The sequence below is a fragment of the Pungitius pungitius genome, chromosome 12 (genome assembly GCF_949316345.1).
Source record: "Pungitius pungitius chromosome 12, fPunPun2.1, whole genome shotgun sequence".
In the NCBI taxonomy this organism is placed as follows: domain Eukaryota; kingdom Metazoa; phylum Chordata; class Actinopteri; order Perciformes; family Gasterosteidae; genus Pungitius; species Pungitius pungitius.
Genome location: NC_084911.1, coordinates 16,604,830 through 16,630,820, shown reverse-complemented (window position 1 = coordinate 16,630,820; position 25,991 = coordinate 16,604,830). Strand labels below are relative to the sequence as shown.

Sequence of the window (25,991 nt, the reverse complement as noted above, 5' to 3'; positions counted from 1 at the left end):
AGTTTGTTGTCCAATAGAGGCCTTGGACTCAGGCCAGTTGGACAAAGGAACAACTATTCAGTTGTTGTTCAGGACCAGACTCCTTAGCCTGGAGAAGATGAGCCCCTACCACGAAACCAAACACAAACAACACCGGCGAATGAGCGAGGAAGGCAAAGATGGCGGTCCTAGTAGTGCTGAATGCGTAATATGTTCAGCGAGGATGCTTTCTATAAAATATGTTTTTAAACATTCTCCCTGTGTCAATACATTTCCATCCCCCTCGTCTTCACCCGCTTTACTTTCCTCTTCACCCCCCATGTCTCGCGCCCGAATATTCATAGTGTTTCCCCACAACAGGGCGCCCCCTCCTGAAATTGCTCCCCACCTGAAAAAATGCGCAATAAAAAAAGTTTTTATAATTTCTTTTTTTGTTCCATGCACGGCTGTTTCACACTGACGTGAATATTTTGCTAAAATGTCCGTGTGCCGTCACTCGCAGCAGATAGCAGAGAGCACCAGAGTGACTTATACCCCCCACCTCACTTTAATTTTCTATCTGCACAATGAAATCAATAAGGATCTACAATAGAACCATATGGAGGCTATTGGGTCACAAACTGAAAACTTAATTAGCGTCAAATGCAGTCCAGTTTTAATATTTAATATTCAAATTTTGGAGATTTGGGAGCGAGTTGTTCATGTTTACTAAATTGTTGCCGTGTCTTAAACCGTAGACATATTTTTTTATTATACAAATCAATCAAAATAAGGCTTCAGATGAAAACCGTATTGTTATTTTGATCACAAGCCATTTCCGGGTTGAGTCACTTCCTTAAAACAACGATGAATCCAAAGGACAGTAGTTGTCAGTGAAGCAGCTATTGGCAGCTCTCTCCTTTAGACGCTCTCTGCTCGGGTCCTCTCTGGCCTCGCAGAAGGGAAGTGACGTCAGTCTCCTCCCGCAAGTCTACTGACAGAAACTGCAAAGACGGATAACTAGGCGATATAACCTCGGCAAAAATCCGTCTTCATCCTTGGACAATTAACGCGTATCCGTGTTAAAATCAGCGGGAGCATAACGTATAGATTCAGACCTTTCGAACGAGCCCCATATTGACCCAATGTGAGGTTAGCGTATTTTTAAAACAAACGGGGAAAGATTGTGAGAGCCTTCATCCGGGAGACAACCTACAAGAAGACGACACCATCGATACCAAGAGGTTTTAATGTGGTGTTTTCGTCTGTTCTACGGTTGAACAGGCTCGAGCTTTAACCTGAACATTTTCGGTGGATATTTTGGAGCTAGCGAGGGCGCTTGCTAGCCGAACACAGATTGCCAATCATGGAGTTAAGAGTGGGGAACCGATATAGACTGGGCAGAAAAATTGGAAGTGGATCATTTGGGGACATCTACCTGGGTGAGTTCAAGTCATAAAGCCCCGCTGCTCTGTCTTTGTCTGCGGCTAATGTCGCCTCAATCGCGAACACAACGCTTTGACACTTTGTCAGCTGGTTTCCTAATCGAGCTCCATCAGCTGTTCGCTGTGTAGTGTTGGCTAACGCTAAGTTAGCTTCGGAGCTAGCACTATAGTAAGTTGGCTAGCAGTAACAAAACGTTACCGTAATATTTCACGGCAGATAGTGTACATTGTATATCAGTTGGACTTCGGGGGACACGTTGTCTGTCTTCCGTGAGACAAATGCCCAAGTGAACCGTGTTAATGACAGAAAGGGAAACTGACGTCTACCCGCTGAGCAACATGAGCTAACGTTAAACCTTTTATTGGCTAACGTTATCTCATAATTGAGTTCAATTCAGGGGACCGGGATGTACAGGCTTTACTGTCAAGTCCCCGAAGCGGTGAATCACGTGACACAACACACGACGCTTCACTTTCTTCCTTTGACCCGTGGAAGATAAAATCCACCAGAATGCTAACGTCAGCTTCACTGCTGCTTATAAGGTTCTTTACCTCTCTGTTTCTCTCCAGCAGCCAGCGTTTAACTCTGCTCCTTCTGATCAGCTGTGCTTTATCTCTGCATAAAACTTGTTAACCGGATCCTGCTCCCCGGTTCCGTGCCCGAGGGGACGTGTCTGTACGTTACATAGTGGTAGGGTGCTGCGGGCCCTATCGATTCTGTTTGTTTGTGAGCAACACATCGGCCTGGGCGTGTTGCCTCTCGCTGAAGGTGAACGTAAGAGGAAACCATTCGCGGTGCTGGCTGAACTCGTCTCTCTGCATAAGCACAGGAGCCTCGGACGGTGTGCAGTGACGCTGTAGGGCGCACATCTATTCACCCGTGCGCGAGAGACACGAACGATCGGGAAGCCCTAAACAGTGGACACATTTGGAATAAATGTGAACGATTGGTGAACAAAAGGGACAGCTTGTCATTGTGCGCCGCCACCATGAATGCAACCTCTGGTGGACACATCGGGGTCAACATCTCCTGGCAACAGTGTTTGACAACAGCTGATCACATTTCTGTGTTTTAAACTTGGTCACCTGGACAACAATGGGAAACATTGTTAATTCATGAAGAGGGCTTTTTTTCTTTCTTTTTACCGGCTATCATCTGAAGACTTCATCCCTGTTATCTCATCAACCTGGATGCAGGGCTGGACTGGGACAAAAAAAGGGCCCTGGCACTTTTTGCTCTGACCGGCCCACCACAATCGGTTGGACACAACCACCAACCAGTACACTATCCTTGCGGTCCCTGTAGATCTGCATATCTACTGTTCCGTTCCCAAAAACCCATACAAAGCTGAGAACTACTGTAAGTGCCATGGACGGTAATCAGACAGTTGATGGACCCCATTGACTTCCATAGTAGGAAAAAAAAATACTAGTTGTTATTATATATAATGTATTCTGTTCACAATGACGCAAAGCCAAAAGATGCCTGTATCTTCTGTATTTTAAAATGAACCCTTAGCGAGGGGTTTGTTCAGAGGGCTGGTTGATTCTTGTTAGTTATTTTTCCCTTTTGCTATTTGATAAAGGAGTTAACTGTTCATTTGGGTTTTACTATAAATTCTATACACAAATCATTATGTAGCATTGACAAGCGGTATGTTGATTAAATAAATATCTGCCCTTTGCCTTTTTTTATTGCGGCAGTCTAGTCTGTTTGCTGATAGTGTAACGAAAGCAATCGTTGGATCCAGTCGGTTTTCCACTTGTAAATTGATTGGATTTGATGAATGACGGCGAGGCCCAGCGGCTAATTCTGTGTTATTCACGCTGATTGACTGCTGATTTAAGGTGGCGTAACGTTGGTAACGGGCAAGAACAGTGTGTGGCTTCACAGCATCAAAGCGCCTGACTCTGTGTTAGAAGTACTATGGAAATATTTAGCGCTAGTGGTTAATATTTTATACATGTACGCTAACTGTAATGCTCCATACAGAGCTTTGATGGAGTGTGAGCAGCTGGATGACTGCGTGGTGGATTCTGCTCGTTTGTGACTAATGTTTGTCATGACAAATCTAGATTATGTTAACAAAATCCACCGAAAGCTTACTACCTCATTGGGTCTAGTTTCATCTGTTGCATCATTGTGGAAAAGTGTTTTCATCGCAACCCAACCTTTTGGTTCTGAAGTGTGAAGCGGATGGGTCTTAAACCTGCATTCTCTCTACTGACCAGCAGGGAGCAACTCCTCTGGTTGTGTAAAGAAGGCTGTTGTATAGAAGTCTATGAGAAAATGACTACTTCTTGATTTATTTTCCTCCTGTATGGTCTCCACTCTAGTTTTAAGTCTGCTCCAATAGAATATGATGCTCATTTACTAAATTAATCTGTATACTGCATCTCTACATGTCTCCTTCATGCCCCTTCTCTTCACTGGTTGCATAAAGCAACGGCCATAATTCAATACTCAAGGCTTCATAACATCAGTCCACAAACCACTAGTGATGTCGCAAAGACTACGTGCACTTCTTCTTGTGTCTTGACTTCTGTGCTATCCACTGGCAGGATGCGGCCACTTCCTGGACCCTCTGCACTGGGTCCATCGGCACAAAGTTGAACCTAGCTCAGGGTTTAGCTCATGGTATTGCGGCATCATTGTTCTGCTCACTGTGTGGTCTTGCTGTCTCATGAGGCCCGTCAGTGCAACCGGACTTTGGAAATCGACTTGGTGGAAGCGCTCAACGAAAGATCCAATCCAAATGTAGTGAAACTCAACTTGTTAGTTTCACACGTTACTTTCTTTGCAATATTACACAAACCAACCAACTACGGGCCCTTTTACCTCATTCCTCTTGAATTTGAACCTATAAAATAAAAAGTAGCTCCTTCGCTTCGTTGGTGGTTTAGCGTAGTGGATTAGTGCAGCTTGTAGCATCCACGTAGATACTCTTGTGGTTCTTTTTGTAACCCACTGCCCCTCTGATGGGTTTGACACGGCCGCATTGTGCCAGAGAGCGATGGTGGTACTAAATGTGCCGTTTCTAAATAAATGCAAACTTCTGCATGAGGTGAACATTTATCACGTTAACAGCAGCCCTGTTGTTGCTCACTGCTTTGCATTGTGGGAGTGACATCATCCTCCGGTCCGTTTGACATTACTGATCTGTATCTCTATAGATGGTGGTAGTTTTCTGCTCTATTAATGCATCTACTAACTAAATATTATCCAAAGAACCTTGAAGTTGTGATTATATTTCACATTTACAACTGGACCATGCTTCAATATATATAATGGTGCATCACAATACACAGTCAGGCTGTTCAAATTGACAACAAGGAAAGGCTTCCATCTTAAATGTTGCCCCTCATATCTAAATATCATAAGATATAAGAGGATATAAAACCATGTTGTTGGTTCATCTATTTGATTCACTACTAAACACGCTATCCATAGTGGGGCATTCATTTCATTAGTTGCATTGGGCCTGTTTGCCTTGTTATAGAAAGCCTCTTTTCTGTTGCATCGTGTGTGTGTGTGTTCCTTTCATCCCCTATTAAATTGCATGTTTAATTGGTTAGAAAAGCGTTTAGAGGCAATGAAGTTTTAAAACTCTTCTCTTAAAGTAAAACGTGAGCGACAAGCCGTGCAGCTCTTGTGCTGTAAACTGAGAGCACTCGGTGTACCCTAAAAGGGAGGGGTCCTCTTGCATAAGCCAAGTTAACAATAAATCGCAGAGCAGTCGAGACATGCTGGGGGCCGGGCGCTGCTGCCGCTTTGAAGCGCTGTGGTCTGATGGTGCGCAAAGTGACTGCGTTTGACGTCATCTCAGTCTCAAAAAATGCTACGAGTTGCGAAATCTCTTTTGTTGTTGCGGAGCATCGGCCGCAGTTGATCAATCTCCCCCTCCCCCATTCCAAGAGTTTCACATCTCTTACTCAGGGTTTGACGCTGTCTTGAACCAAAGACTCCTCAGGTGATGCATTATATCCTTAACGGGATAAAAAATGTCGTGGGAATGTGTCTGGGCATGTATCATCATCATCATCATCATCATCATCATCAGCAGCTTTGCTGTAGATAAAAAAACAAAACACGTGTACACACTTTAGTAGCAATAATGCACAACTTCAAAAGGTCAGTGGTGGGTTGGGGGGCATTCCAGGGAAATCTGTCCAGACAAATCCCATTCTTGTGATGCAAAAACAGGAGAAAACAAACTGAGATGTGTTGCTCAGACCAAAGGATCTTTGTGGACATATTTTACCTCTTGGTCAATAACAACAAGTCACTGTAACATGGTCTCTCACAAAACATCTATTCAACATACTTGTTACAGTTGCCAGAAAGTTATTATGATCCATATTATGAACAAAGCTTTACGAAAGCAAAAACATGTTTGAAAATTAAAAAAAAAACGTTGACTGGGATGACTTAAAAGAACAGTTTCATAGGCCCCTATGTGAGGCTCATTTATGTTTTTCCATCACTTCTGTGGGGAAAACCAGACACGAGGGAAATGGAATTTGTGGTGGTCTGACCCGTTTTTAAAGCTGCTATACCCGTATGGATTTTGTTAGCTTGCCAGAAGCACGTCAAGGTCATCCAATTTGGTTCATCCAAATGATCCGTCATCTATTTGATCGTCATCTGTATTGGTGGATGCAACATATCGGCTTTAGAGTGAGTCATGGGCCCCTTTGACTGTGCTCCCCCGGGGCTCAGCCCCGCCCAGATGACCTCATACGGACAAATCAATGACGCTCCGTTGCTGCCGTCGTGCGCTCCTGCCTGTGCGAGGCTGCGTGTGGAAATTGAATTATGTTTCCGGGTGTTTGGTTACCGTGTTCTCAGTGGGAGGGAACGCATGTCTGATGAAACGTAATTATATGCGTATCCATGTTTACTGGCTCTGCTGGCTTCAAGTTTTTATCAGCCATTATGAACATTGAACTGGTCATCAAACAGTGACTCTAATTGACTGTAGTCATTTTTCTAAAGTTATTTCTAATTCTTATCGCCGAATGCAGGTCAAAGTCACTGTTCAGGTTACAAATCAGACGCGTGTTAAGAAGAAACTTGCTCAGATTAGCTACACACTAGTGGGGGCCATTGCGGGTGCGCTGGAGGCACAGGGAGAACCAGGACGATGTGCTGCATTCAAACTTTAACACACAAAGTGTCCCTCGTAGTAACTCGATATTCTATTTTCACGTCAATCACCAACCACTCCAGTGATGTACTGTGTTTACCCTAGCGTTATATTAGAGGGGCGCCCTGCCAAATGCCATGACGGTCCGGTTAATTATTTAATTCATTTAGTGCCAGATCGCAGCAGAAGTAATCTATTCATGTTTTCTTTCAGAACATGTTCATATCTTTTTTTAAACAAACCAAAAGTCTTGTATTTACACAACGGCCTGTTTTCTGTCTCTACATGGTTGCATTTACAATTGTCCACTGCCCTCTGTATTGCACTGATTGATGGCCCAGCCTGGACTCCGCTGCAGATGACCTCCCTTTCCGTTCGACATACTGCACAGCTTTGGGAAATGTCTGTGGTCCTGTTAACACCGTGCCTTCCTTCTGTCCCCGTCTAGGTACCGACATCTCTGTTGGAGAGGAGGTGGCCATCAAGCTGGAATGCGTGAAGACCAAGCACCCACAGCTCCACATAGAGAGCAAGATCTACAAGATGATGCAGGGTGGAGGTACGGTACCTCCTAAACACACCTGTGACGTATATCATAGCCAGGACCTGGGCCCATTTTCCTCCCTGATCAGTTCCAGGCATTGTGTTGCTGCCACCGTTGGGGAATGTTGTTTTGTTAAAGCAACTTCAGTGAAGAGGATGGTACCGATCATGGCACCTCCAGCCCTAACCCGTGGCTTTCCCGCTGGGGACCCTCAGCGGGTTGTTACTCGTGACGTGATGTGTCAAGGCCGGCTGACCCAGACAATGCGCTGTATTTGTGCTGCACATACATAAGTAGCTGTGTGCGTGCGCGCGCACATTGAGCAACAGAATCTCTGTTGCCGTCTGCCTCAGGCAATGCCAGGTGGCCTCTTTGCCTTGGCAACGTCAGTCAATTACCAGCTTCTACCAAACCAGCTGCTCTCCTGCCTGTGTGGAGTCGGGGGGGGGGAGGGACAGCGTGTCTTCAACGTTTCATTTATTTAGTTTATAAACGTAACGTTAGCCTGCAACAGACTACTTTACCATTTATCCTTAAACACAATTTTGAAGGACAATATGAGATCAAGTATATCCACTCTGAATTGTGCAGATATTCTAGGTACCTGTGGGACTACAAATGTTTTGGTTATCTCCAGTAGTGGGTCAATAATCCATAGACATCTTCCCTTGTCATTTCTAGTGGGCATCCCGACAATAAAGTGGTGCGGCGCCGAGGGCGACTACAACGTGATGGTGATGGAGCTGCTGGGGCCCAGCCTGGAGGATCTTTTCAACTTCTGCTCTCGCAAGTTCAGCCTCAAGACGGTCCTGCTGCTGGCCGACCAGATGGTGAGTTCACCACGTCCTTCGAGTGCGTCCAATCCAGTCTTTTCTTTTAACGCCATCGGCTGACATCTCGCCCCCCCCCCCCCCCTCTCCCGCTTCTCTCCCATAGATCAGCCGCATCGAGTACATCCACTCAAAGAACTTCATCCACCGGGACGTGAAGCCGGACAACTTCCTGATGGGGCTTGGAAAGAAGGGCAACCTGGTCTACATCATCGACTTCGGCCTGGCCAAGAAGTACCGCGACGCGCGCACACACCAGCACATCCCCTACCGCGAGAACAAGAACCTGACGGGCACGGCGCGCTACGCCTCCATCAACACGCACTTGGGCATCGGTAAGAATACCGGCCTTTGAAGCGCCATGAATGAATGAATGGACGGACTTCGATACTATACGTGCCAAAATATTACCATACCAGATACTTTAAATACGATACCACAAATAAGATACTGGAACATTTATCTATGATAGTAATAAATTACACTTCTGTAAGGTTCCCTTTTTATCAGCTTGTTCCTGCCCAGCTTTTTGGACACTTAACAAATGGCATTCATATTAGTATAACCCACAGCACGATATTCATGAAAACGACATGGTAAAATCATAGCATTGATTATATACGGCTATATGTGGGCCTATTGTCCGTATCTGACTATGTGACTACATGGTTATTTCCACAAGTATGAATAACATCATTTTACAGATGTGTTTGAGGTGGAAAAAACCTAAAGCTATGTGGGTTGGGTACATTAAAGATGGACACCTAATTAAAGGCCAATTTCTCCCCTTTAAAAATTACATCAAGTGTGTATTATTTGGTACATTTCTGTGTGCATTCTGCCCTCATGATCAAATAAGCCTACAGATGTTTATATTTCTTCTGGACTATTCAGTAACTTATTTGCTGTCTTGCTTTGTCTTGAGTTGCACTTGCTGATGTTTGACTGGAATGAGCTCTCTGATGACATCAGGACTGCAGAGAGCCTCTACATCTTCCGTCAAAAACTCAAGACACACCTCTTTAGACTCTACATTGACTAAAACACTAACAAACAGCATTAAGAAATTGTAGCACTGAAATTGTACTTATAATGGCACTTATAGTAACATGTTTTGACACTGCTTATTTGATAAATTGTACTTTCTTGTTACTTGTTCTTCTGAGTTTGTATCTCTACGGTTGAAATGCACTAATTGTAAGTTGCTTTGGATAAAATCTAAATGACATGTAATGACTGTTAGGAAAGTTGCTGTCAAGCCAACACAGCTACAGGCTGCCATCTCTCACGGTTTCCCCAGAGTAACGCACACACTTTTCCATGTTTTCACACACACTCACGCCACACATCCAATGTCTCAAGCTAAAAAAACAATCTGGCTCATCTCCAACCTCGCCAATGTAATGCATCTGTGACGCTATTCACATCACGTTGATGTGCTAGTTTGTCATAAACAAAGTAAGCAGATTTCAACAGGTTTCACTAAGTTTAACCGCTAGCAACACGTCTCGTTAGTGACAGGAGGAGGAGGAGTTAAAGTGTGCTCTGGTTGCTGCTTTTTTAATGAAGTACCCTTACTAAAAATATTCAGAACCGTTTTCAACGTAAGGGTACTGCGGATCCCTTTCTAGTACCAGTACATCGTGCAATCTGACTTTGTCCTCTCGTGTACACAGAGCAGTCCAGACGGGACGACCTGGAGTCACTGGGCTACGTCCTCATGTACTTCAACCTGGGCTCCCTGCCCTGGCAGGGCCTGAAGGCCGCCACCAAGAGGCAGAAGTACGAGCGCATCAGCGAGAAGAAGATGTCCACGCCCATCGAGATCCTCTGCAAAGGCTACCCATGTACGTCCATCCGCTGTTCGTTAGGGCCGGGCGTCAACATCGAACCAAAGCAAAACTCACCGATCTCGTGTCCCCCCCCCCCCATTCCCCCTACAGCCGAGTTTGCCACCTACCTCAACTTTTGCCGCTCCCTGCGCTTTGACGACAAGCCTGACTACTCGTACCTCCGCCAGCTCTTCAGGAACCTCTTCCACCGACAGGGCTTCTCCTACGACTACGTCTTTGACTGGAACATGCTCAAGTTTGTAAGTGCTATAAAAATCATTCAATCAAGTGAAAATAGCAGCAATCGGGTTGTAGAAACATCTTAAGGATGTTCAGTGGAAACGGGCAGCTCAGCTTAATTTTGAGTGTCATGGCAAATGCTGAGAATACTTATGTACACGGTATATTTTCGTTCTGTATTTAATAGATTTGCAACAATTTCTCAAACCTTCATCACTTTGTCATTATGGGTTATTGTGTGTAATTTAGAGCAAAGAATTAAATCCATTTTGGAATAAGTATGTAAGAAAACAAAGTGGAAAAGTGGAAGCTCAGCGACCACTCCCCAGATGCAGTGGACGTGTTCGTATTTAACAGTTCGCTTTCGGGTTTTGTTTCAACTTGCTGAATTCAAACTAACAGAAACCCTGTTACAGCCTCTACTTCTGGGGGCGGAGTGCTTTCACCTTTGAAAACTACCTAATTATAAAAGTTAAACGGACCGTCGATGTTTTATTGGCAACCCTCCCTTCATTTTAGAACAGAGTACAGTGACCGTAGTTATTATTTCAGAGTTAGTTCACTTTTTAAATGTTTTCAAACTTTGCAGGGGGCAAACCGGGCCGTGGAGGACGCAGAGAGGGAGCGTCGAGAGCGTGAGGATAGGCTGAGGCACAGCAGGACCCCTGCGGCCAGGGGCCTGCCCTCGGCCTCGGGAAGGGCCAGGGCCACTCAGGAAGTGGCGGCCCCCTCCCCACTCAACCCGGCCTCACACACAGGTCAGCGCACAAACGCACGTATGCTTGGAACGCCAGGAGGTGACGAGGATATCGGCTAACTGGCATAATCTAGGGTGCATCAAGCTCATCTGTTCTAATCAAATGTGGGGCCTCTTCCATCATTGGACCCCTCCTCTTTTCCAGGTTTGGATAAGGAGCGGAAGGTGAGCATGCGTCTTCATCGCGGGGCGCCCGTCAACATCTCCTCTTCGGATCTCACGGGACGCCAGGACGCATCACGCATGTCCTCACAGGTAACACAAAGACGCACTGCTTGGATTCGGGAAAACCAAACTTGTGGCCTCAATCGCTTACGCATAATGAGCGAACCGGTCCAGCAGCTTTGTTTTCCTTGGTATTCCCTCCCATGACTACTCACTCTGCCAACTGAAACGCTCCTCATTCACATGCACGTCTGCCTTAAATGGCCTTCATGTGGAGGCTGCTGACTATGCCCAATGGTTGTGGGCCACTCCAGTGATTCAAAGCTCGTTTGGGGGGTGGCTAACTCCATTTTACGCCGTAATCAAAACAGTTACATCACAGTATATAATTGTTTGGGTAAAATTCTGTTGATAAGGTTCACAACAGGTTGTCAGTGTTTAGGGTCCATCCTCCTATTTTTATTTCAATTTTGTCTGTCAGGATCTTTTTTCCACAAGTTACATTTCAAAATCCCCATTCCCACTCTAGCTGTGAGAGGTCTGACAGACCAAGCGTTGTATTTCACAGTCTAGCAGGCCAATGAGACTTAAAAAGAACAAAGGGGAGACCTGGCGTACCACAAGGTACATATTGTGAAATCTATAATCTGTGCTCTATTACCTAAAGAAAAAAAAGGGAAGTATACGTTACCAGACAACTGTGTCTCAGACTTCCCCTTTTGAATGAAACCAATTAGTCATTTGTTCCCATTTCTTTTTGCATTTTACATTCACTGGTGGCAACAAACCGAAGGCTGCAGATGTTTAACAGCAGAATGTAGGGAGACCGTTTTAAGAACAACTCAGAAGAGCGAAATATTTTCCTTTTTTGTTTTGTCATACTTTTTAAAAAAGATCTCCAACCACCCAGCTGCTGGTGTGAATCTGAACAGCTGTTCTTTGTAGGCCTCGAGCTCCGCCAACAGGGGGAAATAAAGATTGTCCCAGGGCTGCTTTGTTTTATGATACCATAACCAGTGCATTGTTATCCCAAAAATAACATATATATTCACAGGATTAACCTTTCATAGATAATGCTTTTTTTAAGGAGCTTCAAAAATATGCAGTGCTGCTAGTATTTTGTTATATTTGTCATACTACAAATGTTGTGTTTTAATTTTTTTAAAGGTGTGTGTGTGTACTGTTTCACAAAAAAGTTTCCTTTTTCACCTCTGCAGGCCTTGTCCCGGGTCACGCCCAGCGGCCTCCAGTCTGCAGCGCCACGGTGAAACCCTCCCTATCCACTTGTGCACCACGGAGGCCTCAACATGCACCGCCTGCAACACACACACACACACACACACACACACACACACACACACACAGAACTCTTCAATGACGCAGAGGACTACCAACCAATGCACCCCAGTCTGGCTGCCCTCCTGAACACCTGACGGAGAACGAGGCACACAACCAGGGTTGTGTATGTATGGGTGTGTCTGTGTGTGTGACAAGGATGGGTGGAGTACAGTTTGGTAGCAGCCGCGGCCTCCCTCCTCCTTACTGTTGATGAAGCCATGGACCCACTTTCCTCTGGCGTCTTTTTAACACTTTGGTTTTACCTCTTTTTCTTCTATCGCATTTAAAGCGTCTTTTACACACGATCCAACTCCACGAGGTTTGGAAAGGACGAGTGCTTTAGCTGTTTGAAATGTGGTGTGGGGGAAATTTTGCATCTAAAAGACATTTGATCCGGCAGCGTTAAAAAGATGGATCTCAGGCTCTGTTTTGAGACCTGAAGGCATTTTTTTTTCTTTTACCCTTTTCTTTTGGTGTGTGATGTTTAACTGTAAAGTAGGCTAACCTCCTTGTTTTTAAAAGGGGACAAAGTCTTTTAATCTGCTTGTTTCCAATGGTGGTCCCACACTGTTTGTTTGTTGTCCTCCTCCTCAGGACGTTGTAGTAAATCAAACACGCGGCGCATCTTTCCCTCCGACTTCAGGTCCTGACTGCGGTTACGCTTCTTTCAGAAAGCTGTGAATGCAAAACGCTCCGTCAGCAACGCGCAGACGACACGTTGTTTTTAACTCGGTGCATTGTGACGTGTGTGTGTGTGTGTGTGTTCGTCTGTCTGTCTCGGGCGGGGGGTGGGTTAAACAAGCTGAAATGGTTGGTGGGGGTTTGAACATGTTCAGGGTTATTTTCTTTTTAGGGTTTTCACTCCTTTGCTCCTCTTAAGCTCACTTTAGACCCCCCCCCCCCCCCCCCCCCTCCCTATTTAAAATAGCTTTTAAAGGACCGGTTCACCTCCCTGAATCGATCTTTTCACGAGTCTCATTTGAATCGGCGAGAAGACGGACGTCTCTGCGGCCGGGGGGGCTCACACCACACCGATCCAGACAAACGGCACGGAGGGAAAACCTTTAGTGTCATTTGAGAGGTGAATCGTGCCTTCAGCGCCAGGCGAGGTGGACGTGAGGGCGCTTCTGGAGAGCTACGGTGCTGAGTGTCTTAAGGAGGGGGAAGGGGGGCACTTTTTTGCATCCCTTTTGCCGATGAATCCTGCAGCTTTTGGAGTAGAAAGTCCTTGATGTGGTAACTGCTTGCAGAGTATTGTCATTCTTTCTGTAGTTTGGGATGGGGGAGGGGGGGTTGTAGTGGTGGTCTGTACATGTTGGTTCTGTTTTTGTGTATAGGATGTGCTTATACTCTGAATGGCAAATATGTGGAGGGGAAGGTCTTCATTTTTTTTCCTTTAAAAAAAAATAAAAATATACCTCACCTGTGGGCTTGAAAAATCAACAAAAAAAGCGAGGGTTTAACTTGTTTGTCTCACTGATGATGGCTATGATAGATGCAAGTACACTTAACAAGGGATAATAGAAGCGTTTTTTTTTTTTTAGTCTGTCATGTCTACTTCTCTGTTCTTTCTACTTCTCACTTCCTGTCCAATATTTGCTTTTTACTGTGCGAGGGGGAAGTGGATGCGCATGTCCAACAGTGCATCGCTTACCGCGGACTCATGGGAAATCTTTTCTTTCCACTCGACAACTTAGACTTTCGCTCTTCATTTGTAATGCCACTGTATTTGTGTATTTTAAAAGTGTAAATAAATAAGTACTTGTATGTTTTCTTCTTATTGTTCAGTTTGGTTGATCTTAAAAGTGGGGCAAAGTAGATTTCTATTTTTTCTTAGGTTAGGGTTTGCAGATCTGTTTTTCCACAATGCTTTATTCAAATATTAGCATAGACACGTATTCTACCCGCCGACCTAGCGAAAGATTTGCTTGAAGATTTGAACTAAGCCTCCTCAGGGGACCATGAATATGAACATCCATGCATCCCAATGTGTTGTAATGCACCAGTATTGACCATATTAAATATAAAAATTAGTAATGCTCATGATAATGTGTGATACAGCACTTCATACATTATTTTCTATACAGTATACCTCAATAGTCCAGTATTTTAAGTGTAAATTGCTTCAAGAGCCAACATTGCACCCTAGCCCTTAACGTGAATCTTATTCGGAAATGGCTACAATTGGCCTTTTGTAAAGAATTGGCATAAACTGTGGAAAGACTACTATAAACACGAAACATTTTTGAGATTTTTCCTTCACATTGAGGAGTCTCTTAAATATCAAAGACCATGCTGTCCAAATGGCTCCTGGCTGCAGTGACACGGTGCGACCGCTGGGTGGGGCGCAGAGAGGACAGTTACACAACAGACGAGAACGTCCAAAGCGAAAACACACTAGCCCAAGGGAGCGAGATTATAGTGCTTTACATGTAGATCATTCATGGATGTGTTTTCTTTTACTATATTTAATATGTATTTTACATAATAACCCGCAAACATGGGGTCCGTGTCCGAGTGTGCATGAGGGAATAAACACGGATGCACACTGTCCAGGGGTAAAGTAGGGCGGGTGGGGGACGTCAGCAAACCGCAGTCTCATCCAGCAGAGTAGTTGTATTTGCTCCCAGGTTACTAACACTCAGTCAGCCGGAGCGTGATGCACGTGATCAGCGCAACTACGCCACAGATGCACGTTATGTAACAAGGGCAGTGATTAAACAAAACGGACCCGACACGAAATAATGAATCAGTATCTCAAAGTATCTAAAATAACTACTTAGCATCTCAAAATAATTTTCATTGATAATCATTGATAATAATGACGTAATATTTTTTTTAAAACAATACCTCAACTGAATGACTAAGAATTTCAAAATAATACATTTTAAAATAATGACTGAGCTTTTCAAAGTAATGACATATTTTAAAATAAGAAATGCGTATCAGAAGATGAGTAACTTTTTCAATATTTAGACTTATTAGTGGAAAGTAAATCCTTGCTTTGGATAAGCCAATTAAAGCATAAGTCAGATTTCGGAAATACAAAGGCATTATTTTGAGATGCTAATTTCTGTTATGAAATAAGTATGAGTGTCCTCTTAAAGCTGCAATAATTCATATTTTTGCATACAAGCCATGGATCAAATGACAGTATAATGTGACATCAGTGTTAAACTTACTCCCTCGTCTGTATGTTTTAGCATCTTGTAGCTTGTTCTGGTTTCACGGTGCTGGTTGACTCTCACATCTCTCATAGCCCATGCATACAGAACCGGCTGGTTTGAGATAGAACCACCACGTATCATCTGTAAGAGCACTGAAGGAGCACTTATTCCAAAACTCTGATCCCGTAATTACACACCTTGAAAACAATTGAGATTTCCTGCATTTCTTTGCATTCTCCAGATGTTTGATCATCCGGTGGCACCGTAGATACAAATGTCATTACCAAAGAAGGCATCTGACAAATCCAACAGTTTACGACAAAAATAATTGTTGAATAGGCGTAGAACTTGAAGAGAGATTGTGGCCGGTCATTACAGAACAGTTTTTTGTCATTAAAGCAAGGATGTATAGAAGATTAGGCAACAATAATGGTAAGCTAATGAATAAAGCATCTGAAAAATATGAACTGTACAAAAATGCCTAGCAGGATTCTTCAAGTTTATGAAAGGACACAATTCAATTGCTGGAATAACATAGATTATTTTTTAAAGGAAATTTGTTATATTATAATATTTCAGTTCTTGAATCACCTGATCATGGATAGTTACACAATTATTTCTTCTGGTTTTTACTTTCATTTGAGTTTTGTTTGATTTTCACTCCTTTTCACTCCCCACACACCTCTGTGAAAGACACTAAGGCCCACCATTCAAACAAACCTATCTTTTGATCTTGTTCTCTCCTAAAGACATGACAGGAGGGGGCCGACCAGATCCAGTCTCCCCTGCACTCCAAATAAAAGACCAGAAATAGCAGCTAAGCATCACTCGTGGCTCATTGGTCGCTGCTTCATCAGGACGCGGAAAGGGGAGGCGTTAGGACCCAGCTACGCGGAGCTGACCACTGCTCCTCGCTGCCTGCTGACCGACTGGAGGCACGTGCGGGTAGAGGAGCGCATCAACATCACCCGGTAAGAGACCGAGGGGCTGCAAGCCGGAGGAGGTAAGCACACCATTGCGTGTATTGTAACATCACAGCCGCATGATGCATTCGTACGTTCGGTTAGGTCCGTTGCATAACATGATTAGTTTTTATTCACATTTCATTAGTAGATACAAAGATTGCCAGAGCGCTCTGCGCTGTGCACACGGCAAATTTCAGAGAGTTAAATTGACTGTGAAATTTAATTTGAACTCTAAGCCGGTGTTTATACTGTCCCAATCTTGTCAGTGTTAAATCAACACTCAACGAAGTGTTAACAATTTAACTCGGAATAAGTGTCAAAATAAATCTGCTCAGTGCTGAATGTCTCAACGTCATTTAGCTGATGCTTTTATCAAAAGCAACTTATTTTTAACACATGGAGTTTACATTTTAGGCCAGGGAGCAATTCAGGGTTAGGAGTATTGCTCAGGGACACTATGACCTGGAACATGGGTAAACCAGGGTTCAAACCAACAACCCTGTGGTTCCAGGACCACCGTCACCAATCCATGTGCCGCCCACATTACATGGAGTTAAGCCTGATACCAAGTGTGACACTGTACAATTCAAAGAGTTCACTTAACTCTTCTAAGTCTTGCAAATTAATCTGATCTTGACACTGGATAATGACTCCAACACTGAATCTTTTTGCAGTGTGATTTCAACTCAACACTTTTTCCGAGCACAGGAAAATTAACTCTTAAGGATTTTGCTGTGCAGGGACAATGTGTGAAGGGATGTTAGGTTATGTTAATGTATTGCGTGTGTGTTAGTTTTAAAACTTTAAAAATATGTCGATTTGAAAAAAATGACATCTAATTTAACCCGTTGGCTATGGGGCGGTTCTGCCGAGTTAAGGCGATTTGAAAGTGTCTGCAAACATGCATTCTCTCTACTGACTCTTTGGGGGCGACTGGTTGCAGAAAGAAGTCTGATTGTATAGAAGTCTATGAAAAAAATGACTACTTTGCTCTCGATTTATTCCCCGAGTAAACATTGTAAACATAAGTTTATGGTCTGAACCGCTACCTTTAAGTCTTCAGCATAATGTTCGTATAGTAAATCATGGTCCATTTGGAGTCAAATTCCAAATATGGTAACTAATTGGCATAGCCAGTTATTATTAACGAGATATTGGCCACAGAGATAAAAAGAATTTAACAGTTTTTTAAATATTTATTTGTATATATATATATATATATATTATACAAATAATGCTTTGTGACCCACAGATATGAAATCCTATACATATCATTGGGCCACACCGCCCACATCGTCAATAGGTGCATTGAACACTGTGCCCATATTTCCAGCTTTTACAAAATCAAACTGAGTACCTGAGTTGTTTACTAAACAAAAATGCAGCATCCATACAATCCGAACAATATCCCCAACAATAACGTCGTATGTCTAATAATACAGCGGAGCGCTGCTCCCTGGGGGGTGGGGGTAGGGGAGGACTGGCCTGTGTCACATCGCATTCCAGTGAGCGAGGCCTGAGATGTAGATGTTACCCGGAGACACTGGATGGCCGGTTGTTGTGTCCTACGCCCAGCCTGCGTATCGGGCACCACAACCCGCTTCTTGGGCTCTTTGGAGGTTATAAATAAGCTTTACGGTTGCTGTCCAAACAGCAGTTAAGTGTATGTGCTGCTTTATTTGGAGAAATCCAGAACAGAGAGAAGGACCTCCAGGGACTTTAAGGTGTTAACAACTGTGCTAAAAAAACATCTTACACGTCAGCATTCATGATATGGACTCATATGCACTTACACAGTGACAAGCATGTATTAAACATGAACCTGCTTATTCATGTTGTCTCGGCCAAGATGCTAAGTTGTAATCGTGGTGGTAAAAGCCACGTCTAGCTCCAAAGACCCATTACATAGAGTGATAGGCTGTCTCACTTAGTTGTTCTGTTTACTGCTGCCTTGTAAATACTGGAGGCGATGAGGTAAAATGTTTGAGTCGGTCCAACTGGTCCAACTGCTAGGTTCAAATTAGTTTACATGTGTACATTTAACAAATTTATTGCTGAAAATAATTAATGTTTGTTAACAAAACTGCATATTTGTGATTGATGAAAATGGATTTGGGTTTACAGTTGGGAATATATATTAAAGAGGACATGAAAATTATGAAAATTCCACTTTTTTAGTCCTTCAACACATTAATTTCGGTATCTGGCATGTCTACCCACTCAAAAAATAACGCGATTTGTTATGGTTCTTCTACGTCAGAAACGTCATACTTGAGTGACTGAGAATTCCTTATCATTTTCTCGTCACTATGAAATGGGACTCTCTCTTAACGGCCATGACCGGCCACCGCTACACTTACTATAGATACTGTTGGGTCTTGTGGCTCACTCCCAACACGGAGGCGAAAGGACGTACGCGCAGGAATCCTTTTATTCTTGTTCAGGAACACGTTGAGAAGACCCCCCCCCCCCACACTATCTCTATAGCTGTAACGTTACTTATTCTGTTATTAACCGGAACTCTTCTACCTAACTTGACTAGCCCACAACACAGGAACACCCACCTCCCCTCCGAAAATGAGAAGCGTCCTGAACCGCTTTCTGGATCTTTATTTTAGTTCTTGTTAGGTGTCTCACACCACTGCTGCTACACATGACGTGTGTTTGTTTAGATTTATGATTGGAGCGTGTTGGATCTTGCTTCTCTGACCCCATGTAAGCGATCACTCCCCTGCATCCCTCCCCTGATTTGGGTTTTCATGAGTGCCGTGCAAAACGGATCGAAATTAAAACAAATCAGAAGCGACGGATATGGCCCGCCGGTCGCAAGTTTGTCATATGTGTCATACACAGAGAGAACTGCCTGTCTTCATTTCTCATTTTTGTCTTCTAGCTTCTTTGTCCACTTCCATTGAAACACAGCCAACAAGCACCATGGGAGGAGTGGCGGCGGACATGGGGGCCAAGGGGGTAAACGCTCCAGACGGCGGGTGGGGCTGGGCGGTGCTGTTCGGGTGTTTTGTAATCACAGGCTTCTCCTACGCTTTCCCTAAAGCGGTAAGTGTGTTTTTCAAAGAGCTGATCAAGGAGTTCGGGGTGGGATACAGCGACACAGCCTGGATCTCCTCCATACTGCTGGCCATGCTCTACGGCACAGGTGGGTCGATTGCAAATCAAAATATACCAGCAGACGAAGCTGATCACTTCTGTTCATATGAAAGGAAAAGCAAGATGTGTTTTGAACAACTACATTTTAACAATGCAGAGTGTTCCAGATCTGTTTACTTTTTTTATTCTTATAAATTAAGTAAATTGGATTATGTTCTTTTTTTTATCGACATAAACATTTCTTGTTTACCCTTCATTCACTTTTTTTTAAGCTCAAAATTTTTACTTAAACAGTTCTCAAACAAATTTGAAAACTAAATCTAAAAACGAAAGGTTGCTTCTTGTATTTGGGATTTATACTAGAACATGTTTTGATGCTTTAATATTAAAAAAAAGAGGCACTGGATTTATCTCATACCGTCTACCTAAATAAACCTATAATCATGGTCTGTCTGATTTCATTGCACTGTATGCAGGTCCTCTCTGCAGTGTGCTGGTTAACCGCTTCGGCTGTCGTCCAGTGATGATGGTGGGCGGCCTCTTTGCCTCTCTTGGAATGATCATGGCCTCCTTCTCCACCAGCATCATCCACATCTACCTCTCCACTGGTGTCATCACAGGTCTGACTGTCTGCTTAAAGTTTATATGATAATAAGGAAAAGACTAATGGGACATTATAATGCCGAAGGAAAACCTCAAAATCCAATCTCTATGTAATTTCACAGAAATAATGCTTATTTGCAAAAGCTGTGGCGGTTCATTTGCAGGACCACTTTTGGTATTGTAATATTTGAGCATTGTTTTGAGAACTTTTTCTAACCTTAGGTGCTAACACAGTTAAACAAATACCTTCACAGCACATGTAAATAAGGGTCACGGCCAGAATAGGTTGCGCCCGTCTACTATGGCAGCACCCTTCAGTGCCCGGCTAGCTCAGTCGGTAGAGCATGAGACTCTTAATCTCAGGGTCGTGGGTTCGAGCCCCACGTTGGGCTTCCAAACTTTATATGATAATAAGTAAAAGACTAATGGAACATTATAATGCCGAAGGAAAACCTCAAAATCCAATCTCTATGTAATTTCACAGAAATAATGCATTTTTGCAAAAGCTGTGGCGGTTCATTTGCAGGACCTCTTTTGGTATTGTAATATTTGAGCATTGTTTTGAGAACTTTTTCTAACCTTAGGTGCTAACACAGTTAAACAAATACCTTTACAGCACATGTAAATAAGGGTCACGGCCAGAATAGGTTGCGCCCGTCTACTATGGCAGCACCCTTCAGTGCCCGGCTAGCTCAGTCGGTAGAGCATGAGACTCTTAATCTCAGGGTCGTGGGTTCGAGCCCCACGTTGGGCGTCCAAACTTTATATGATAATAAGTAAAAGACTAATGGAACATTATAATGCCGAAGGAAAACCTCAAAATCCAATCTCTATGTAATTTCACAGAAATAATGCATTTTTGCAAAAGCTCTGGCGGTGGAGGACCACTTTTGGTATTGTAATATTTGAGCATTGTTTTGAGAACTTTTTCTAACCTTAGGTGCTAACACAGGTAAACCAATAACCTAACGGCACATGGAAATGGGGGTCACGGCCAGAATAGGTTGCGCCCGTCTACTATGGCAACACCCTTCAGTGCCCGGCTAGCTCAGTCGGTAGAGCATGAGACTCTTAATCTCAGGGTCGTGGGTTCGAGCCCCACGTTGGGCGTCCAAACTTTATATGATAATAAGGAAAAGACTGATGGAACATTATAATGCCGAAGGAAAACCTCAAAATCCAATCTCTATGTAATTTCACAGAAATAATGCTTATTTGCAAAAGCTGTGGCGGTTCATTTGCAGGACCACTTTTGGTATTGTAATATTTGAGCATTGTTTTGAGAACTTTTTCTAACCTTAGGTGCTAACACAGTTAAAGAAATACCTTCACAGCACATGTAAATAAGGGTCACGGCCAGAATAGGTTGCGCCCGTCTACTATGGCAGCACCCTTCAGTGCCCGGCTAGCTCAGTCGGTAGAGCATGAGACTCTTAATCTCAGGGTCGTGGGTTCGAGCCCCACGTTGGGCGTCCAAACTTTATATGATAATAAGTAAAAGACTAATGGAACATTATAATGCCGAAGGAAAACCTCAAAATCCAATCTCTATGTAATTTCACAGAAATAATGCATTTTTGCAAAAGCTGTTGCGGTGGAGGACCACTTTTGGTATTGTAATATTTGAGCATTGTTTTGAGAACTTTTTCTAACCTTAGGTGCTAACACAGGTAAACCAATAACCTAACGGCACATGGAAATGGGGGTCACGGCCAGAATAGGTTGCGCCCGTCTACTATGGCAACACCCTTCAGTGCCCGGCTAGCTCAGTCGGTAGAGCATGAGACTCTTAATCTCAGGGTCGTGGGTTCGAGCCCCACGTTGGGCGTCCAAACTTTATATGATAATAAGGAAAAGACTGCTGGAACATTATAATGCCGAAGGAAAACCTCAAAATCCAATCTCTATGTAATTTCACAGAAATAATGCTTATTTGCAAAAGCTGTGGCGGTTCATTTGCAGCACCACTTTTGGTATTGTAATATTTGAGCATTGTTTTGAGAACTTTTTGTAACCCTAGCTGCTAACACAGGTAAACCAATACCTTCACAGCACATGTAAATAAGGGTCCCCGCAAGAATAGGTTGCGCCCGTCTACTATGGCAACACCCTTCAGTGCCCGGCTAGCTCAGTCGGTAGAGCATGAGACTCTTAATCTCAGGGTCGTGGGTTCGAGCCCCACGTTGGGCGTCCAAACTTTATATGATAATAAGTAAAAGACTAATGGAACATTATAATGCCGAAGGAAAACCTCAAAATCCAATCTCTATGTAATTTCACAGAAATAATGCATTTTTGCAAAAGCTCTGGCGGTGGAGGACCACTTTTGGTATTGTAATATTTGAGCATTGTTTTGAGAACTTTTTCTAACCTTAGGTGCTAACACAGGTAAACCAATAACCTAACGGCACATGGAAATGGGGGTCACGGCCAGAATAGGTTGCGCCCGTCTACTATGGCAACACCCTTCAGTGCCCGGCTAGCTCAGTCGGTAGAGCATGAGACTCTTAATCTCAGGGTCGTGGGTTCGAGCCCCACGTTGGGCGTCCAAACTTTATATGATAATAAGGAAAAGACTGATGGAACATTATAATGCCGAAGGAAAACCTCAAAATCCAATCTCTATGTAATTTCACAGAAATAATGCTTATTTGCAAAAGCTGTGGCGGTTCATTTGCAGGACCACTTTTGGTATTGTAATATTTGAGCATTGTTTTGAGAACTTTTTGTAACCCTAGCTGCTAACACAGGTAAACCAATACCTTCACAGCACATGTAAATAAGGGTCCCCGCAAGAATAGGTTGCGCCCGTCTACTATGGCAACACCCTTCAGTGCCCGGCTAGCTCAGTCGGTAGAGCATGAGACTCTTAATCTCAGGGTCGTGGGTTCGAGCCCCACGTTGGGCGTCCAAACTTTATATGATAATAAGTAAAAGACTAATGGAACATTATAATGCCGAAGGAAAACCTCAAAATCCAATCTCTATGTAATTTCACAGAAATAATGCTTATTTGCAAAAGCTGTGGCGGTGGAGGACCACTTTTGGTATTGTAATATTTGAGCATTGTTTTGAGAACTTTTTCTAACCTTAGGTGCTAACACAGGTAAACCAATAACCTAACGGCACATGGAAATGGGGGTCACGGCCAGAATAGGTTGCGCCCGTCTACTATGGCAACACCCTTCAGTGCCCGGCTAGCTCAGTCGGTAGAGCATGAGACTCTTAATCTCAGGGTCGTGGGTTCGAACCCCACGTTGGGCGTCCAAACTTTATATGATAATAAGGAAAAGACTGATGGAACATTATAATGCCGAAGGAAAACCTCAAAATCCAATCTCTATGTAATTTCACAGAAATAATGCTTATTTGCAAAAGCTGTGGCGGTTCATTTGCAGGACCACTTTTGGTATTGTAATATTTGAGCATTGTTTTGAGAACTTTTTCTAACCTTAGGTGCTAACACAGTTAAAGAAATACCTTCACAGCACATGTAAATAAGGGTCACGGCCAGAATAGGTTGCGCCCGTCTACTATGGCAGCACCCTTCAGTGCCCGGCTAGCTCAGTCGGTAGAGCATGAGACTCTTAATCTCAGGGTCGTGGGTTCGAGCCCCACGTTGGGCGTCCAAACTTTATATGATAATAAGTAAAAGACTAATGGAACATTATAATGCCGAAGGAAAACCTCAAAATCCAATCTCTATGTAATTTCACAGAAATAATGCATTTTTGCAAAAGCTGTTGCGGTGGAGGACCACTTTTGGTATTGTAATATTTGAGCATTGTTTTGAGAACTTTTTCTAACCTTAGGTGCTAACACAGGTAAACCAATAACCTAACGGCACATGGAAATGGGGGTCACGGCCAGAATAGGTTGCGCCCGTCTACTATGGCAACACCCTTCAGTGCCCGGCTAGCTCAGTCGGTAGAGCATGAGACTCTTAATCTCAGGGTCGTGGGTTCGAGCCCCACGTTGGGCGTCCAAACTTTATATGATAATAAGGAAAAGACTGCTGGAACATTATAATGCCGAAGGAAAACCTCAAAATCCAATCTCTATGTAATTTCACAGAAATAATGCTTATTTGCAAAAGCTGTGGCGGTTCATTTGCAGGACCACTTTTGGTATTGTAATATTTGAGCATTGTTTTGAGAACTTTTTGTAACCCTAGCTGCTAACACAGGTAAACCAATACCTTCACAGCACATGTAAATAAGGGTCCCCGCAAGAATAGGTTGCGCCCGTCTACTATGGCAACACCCTTCAGTGCCCGGCTAGCTCAGTCGGTAGAGCATGAGACTCTTAATCTCAGGGTCGTGGGTTCGAGCCCCACGTTGGGCGTCCAAACTTTATATGATAATAAGTAAAAGACTAATGGAACATTATAATGCCGAAGGAAAACCTCAAAATCCAATCTCTATGTAATTTCACAGAAATAATGCTTATTTGCAAAAGCTGTGGCGGTGGAGGACCACTTTTGGTATTGTAATATTTGAGCATTGTTTTGAGAACTTTTTCTAACCTTAGGTGCTAACACAGGTAAACCAATAACCTAACGGCACATGGAAATGGGGGTCACGGCCAGAATAGGTTGCGCCCGTCTACTATGGCAACACCCTTCAGTGCCCGGCTAGCTCAGTCGGTAGAGCATGAGACTCTTAATCTCAGGGTCGTGGGTTCGAACCCCACGTTGGGCGTCCAAACTTTATATGATAATAAGGAAAAGACTGATGGAACATTATAATGCCGAAGGAAAACCTCAAAATCCAATCTCTATGTAATTTCACAGAAATAATGCTTATTTGCAAAAGCTGTGGCGGTTCATTTGCAGGACCACTTTTGGTATTGTAATATTTGAGCATTGTTTTGAGAACTTTTTCTAACCTTAGGTGCTAACACAGTTAAAGAAATACCTTCACAGCACATGTAAATAAGGGTCACGGCCAGAATAGGTTGCGCCCGTCTACTATGGCAGCACCCTTCAGTGCCCGGCTAGCTCAGTCGGTAGAGCATGAGACTCTTAATCTCAGGGTCGTGGGTTCGAGCCCCACGTTGGGCGTCCAAACTTTATATGATAATAAGTAAAAGACTAATGGAACATTATAATGCCGAAGGAAAACCTCAAAATCCAATCTCTATGTAATTTCACAGAAATAATGCATTTTTGCAAAAGCTGTTGCGGTGGAGGACCACTTTTGGTATTGTAATATTTGAGCATTGTTTTGAGAACTTTTTCTAACCTTAGGTGCTAACACAGGTAAACCAATAACCTAACGGCACATGGAAATGGGGGTCACGGCCAGAATAGGTTGCGCCCGTCTACTATGGCAACACCCTTCAGTGCCCGGCTAGCTCAGTCGGTAGAGCATGAGACTCTTAATCTCAGGGTCGTGGGTTCGAACCCCACGTTGGGCGTCCAAACTTTATATGATAATAAGGAAAAGACTGATGGAACATTATAATGCCGAAGGAAAACCTCAAAATCCAATCTCTATGTAATTTCACAGAAATAATGCTTATTTGCAAAAGCTGTGGCGGTTCATTTGCAGGACCACTTTTGGTATTGTAATATTTGAGCATTGTTTTGAGAACTTTTTCTAACCTTAGGTGCTAACACAGTTAAAGAAATACCTTCACAGCACATGTAAATAAGGGTCACGGCCAGAATAGGTTGCGCCCGTCTACTATGGCAGCACCCTTCAGTGCCCGGCTAGCTCAGTCGGTAGAGCATGAGACTCTTAATCTCAGGGTCGTGGGTTCGAGCCCCACGTTGGGCGTCCAAACTTTATATGATAATAAGTAAAAGACTAATGGAACATTATAATGCCGAAGGAAAACCTCAAAATCCAATCTCTATGTAATTTCACAGAAATAATGCATTTTTGCAAA

General features: G+C 43.5%; 2 protein-coding genes and 6 non-coding genes across 8 annotated transcripts in view; all 8 read left to right on the top strand.

Moving 5' to 3' along the window:
- Nucleotides 1-879: 879 nt before the first annotated feature.
- Nucleotides 880-14,023, top strand: csnk1da (casein kinase 1, delta a). The gene is made up of 9 exons (XM_037476179.2): nt 880-1,400; nt 6,999-7,109; nt 7,776-7,924; nt 8,031-8,259; nt 9,601-9,771; nt 9,868-10,016; nt 10,586-10,754; nt 10,899-11,008; nt 12,136-14,023. Exons 1-9 carry the CDS (start codon nt 1,325-1,327, stop codon nt 12,184-12,186), a joined length of 1,215 nt encoding a protein of 404 aa, XP_037332076.1. The 5' UTR covers nt 880-1,324; the 3' UTR covers nt 12,187-14,023.
- Nucleotides 14,024-16,290: 2,267 nt separating this feature from the next.
- slc16a3a (solute carrier family 16 member 3a) overlaps nt 16,291-25,991 on the top strand; it is a 242,377-nt gene continuing 232,676 nt past the window's right edge. Inside the window, exons 1-3 of the mRNA XM_037476146.2 lie at nt 16,291-16,426; nt 19,282-19,545; nt 19,973-20,116. Coding sequence (XP_037332043.2) covers nt 19,323-19,545; nt 19,973-20,116 — 367 coding nt within the window. The 5' untranslated portion in view covers nt 16,291-16,426; nt 19,282-19,322. The remainder of the gene's footprint in view (nt 16,427-19,281; nt 19,546-19,972; nt 20,117-25,991) is intronic.
- Nucleotides 23,291-23,363, top strand: trnak-cuu (transfer RNA lysine (anticodon CUU)). The gene has a single exon. It is a non-coding gene; the product is annotated as a tRNA-Lys (tRNA).
- trnak-cuu (transfer RNA lysine (anticodon CUU)) lies at nt 24,371-24,443 on the top strand. Its single transcript has one exon. It is a non-coding gene; the product is annotated as a tRNA-Lys (tRNA).
- Nucleotides 24,727-24,799, top strand: trnak-cuu (transfer RNA lysine (anticodon CUU)). The gene has a single exon. It is a non-coding gene; the product is annotated as a tRNA-Lys (tRNA).
- On the top strand, nt 25,089-25,161 carry trnak-cuu (transfer RNA lysine (anticodon CUU)). Its single transcript has one exon. It is a non-coding gene; the product is annotated as a tRNA-Lys (tRNA).
- trnak-cuu (transfer RNA lysine (anticodon CUU)) lies at nt 25,445-25,517 on the top strand. Its single transcript has one exon. It is a non-coding gene; the product is annotated as a tRNA-Lys (tRNA).
- Nucleotides 25,807-25,879, top strand: trnak-cuu (transfer RNA lysine (anticodon CUU)). The gene has a single exon. It is a non-coding gene; the product is annotated as a tRNA-Lys (tRNA).

Excerpts from the sequence above, each read along its gene's own strand:
- csnk1da (XM_037476179.2), top strand. The coding sequence starts at position 1,325 with ATGGAGTTAAGAGTGGGGAACCGATATAGACTGGGCAGAAAAATTGGA. Across the intron at positions 1,401-6,998 it reads ATTTGGGGACATCTACCTGG|GTACCGACATCTCTGTTGGA; the intron begins GTGAGTTCAAGT and ends GTCCCCGTCTAG. Across the intron at positions 10,755-10,898 it reads CAACCCGGCCTCACACACAG|GTTTGGATAAGGAGCGGAAG; the intron begins GTCAGCGCACAA and ends CCTCTTTTCCAG.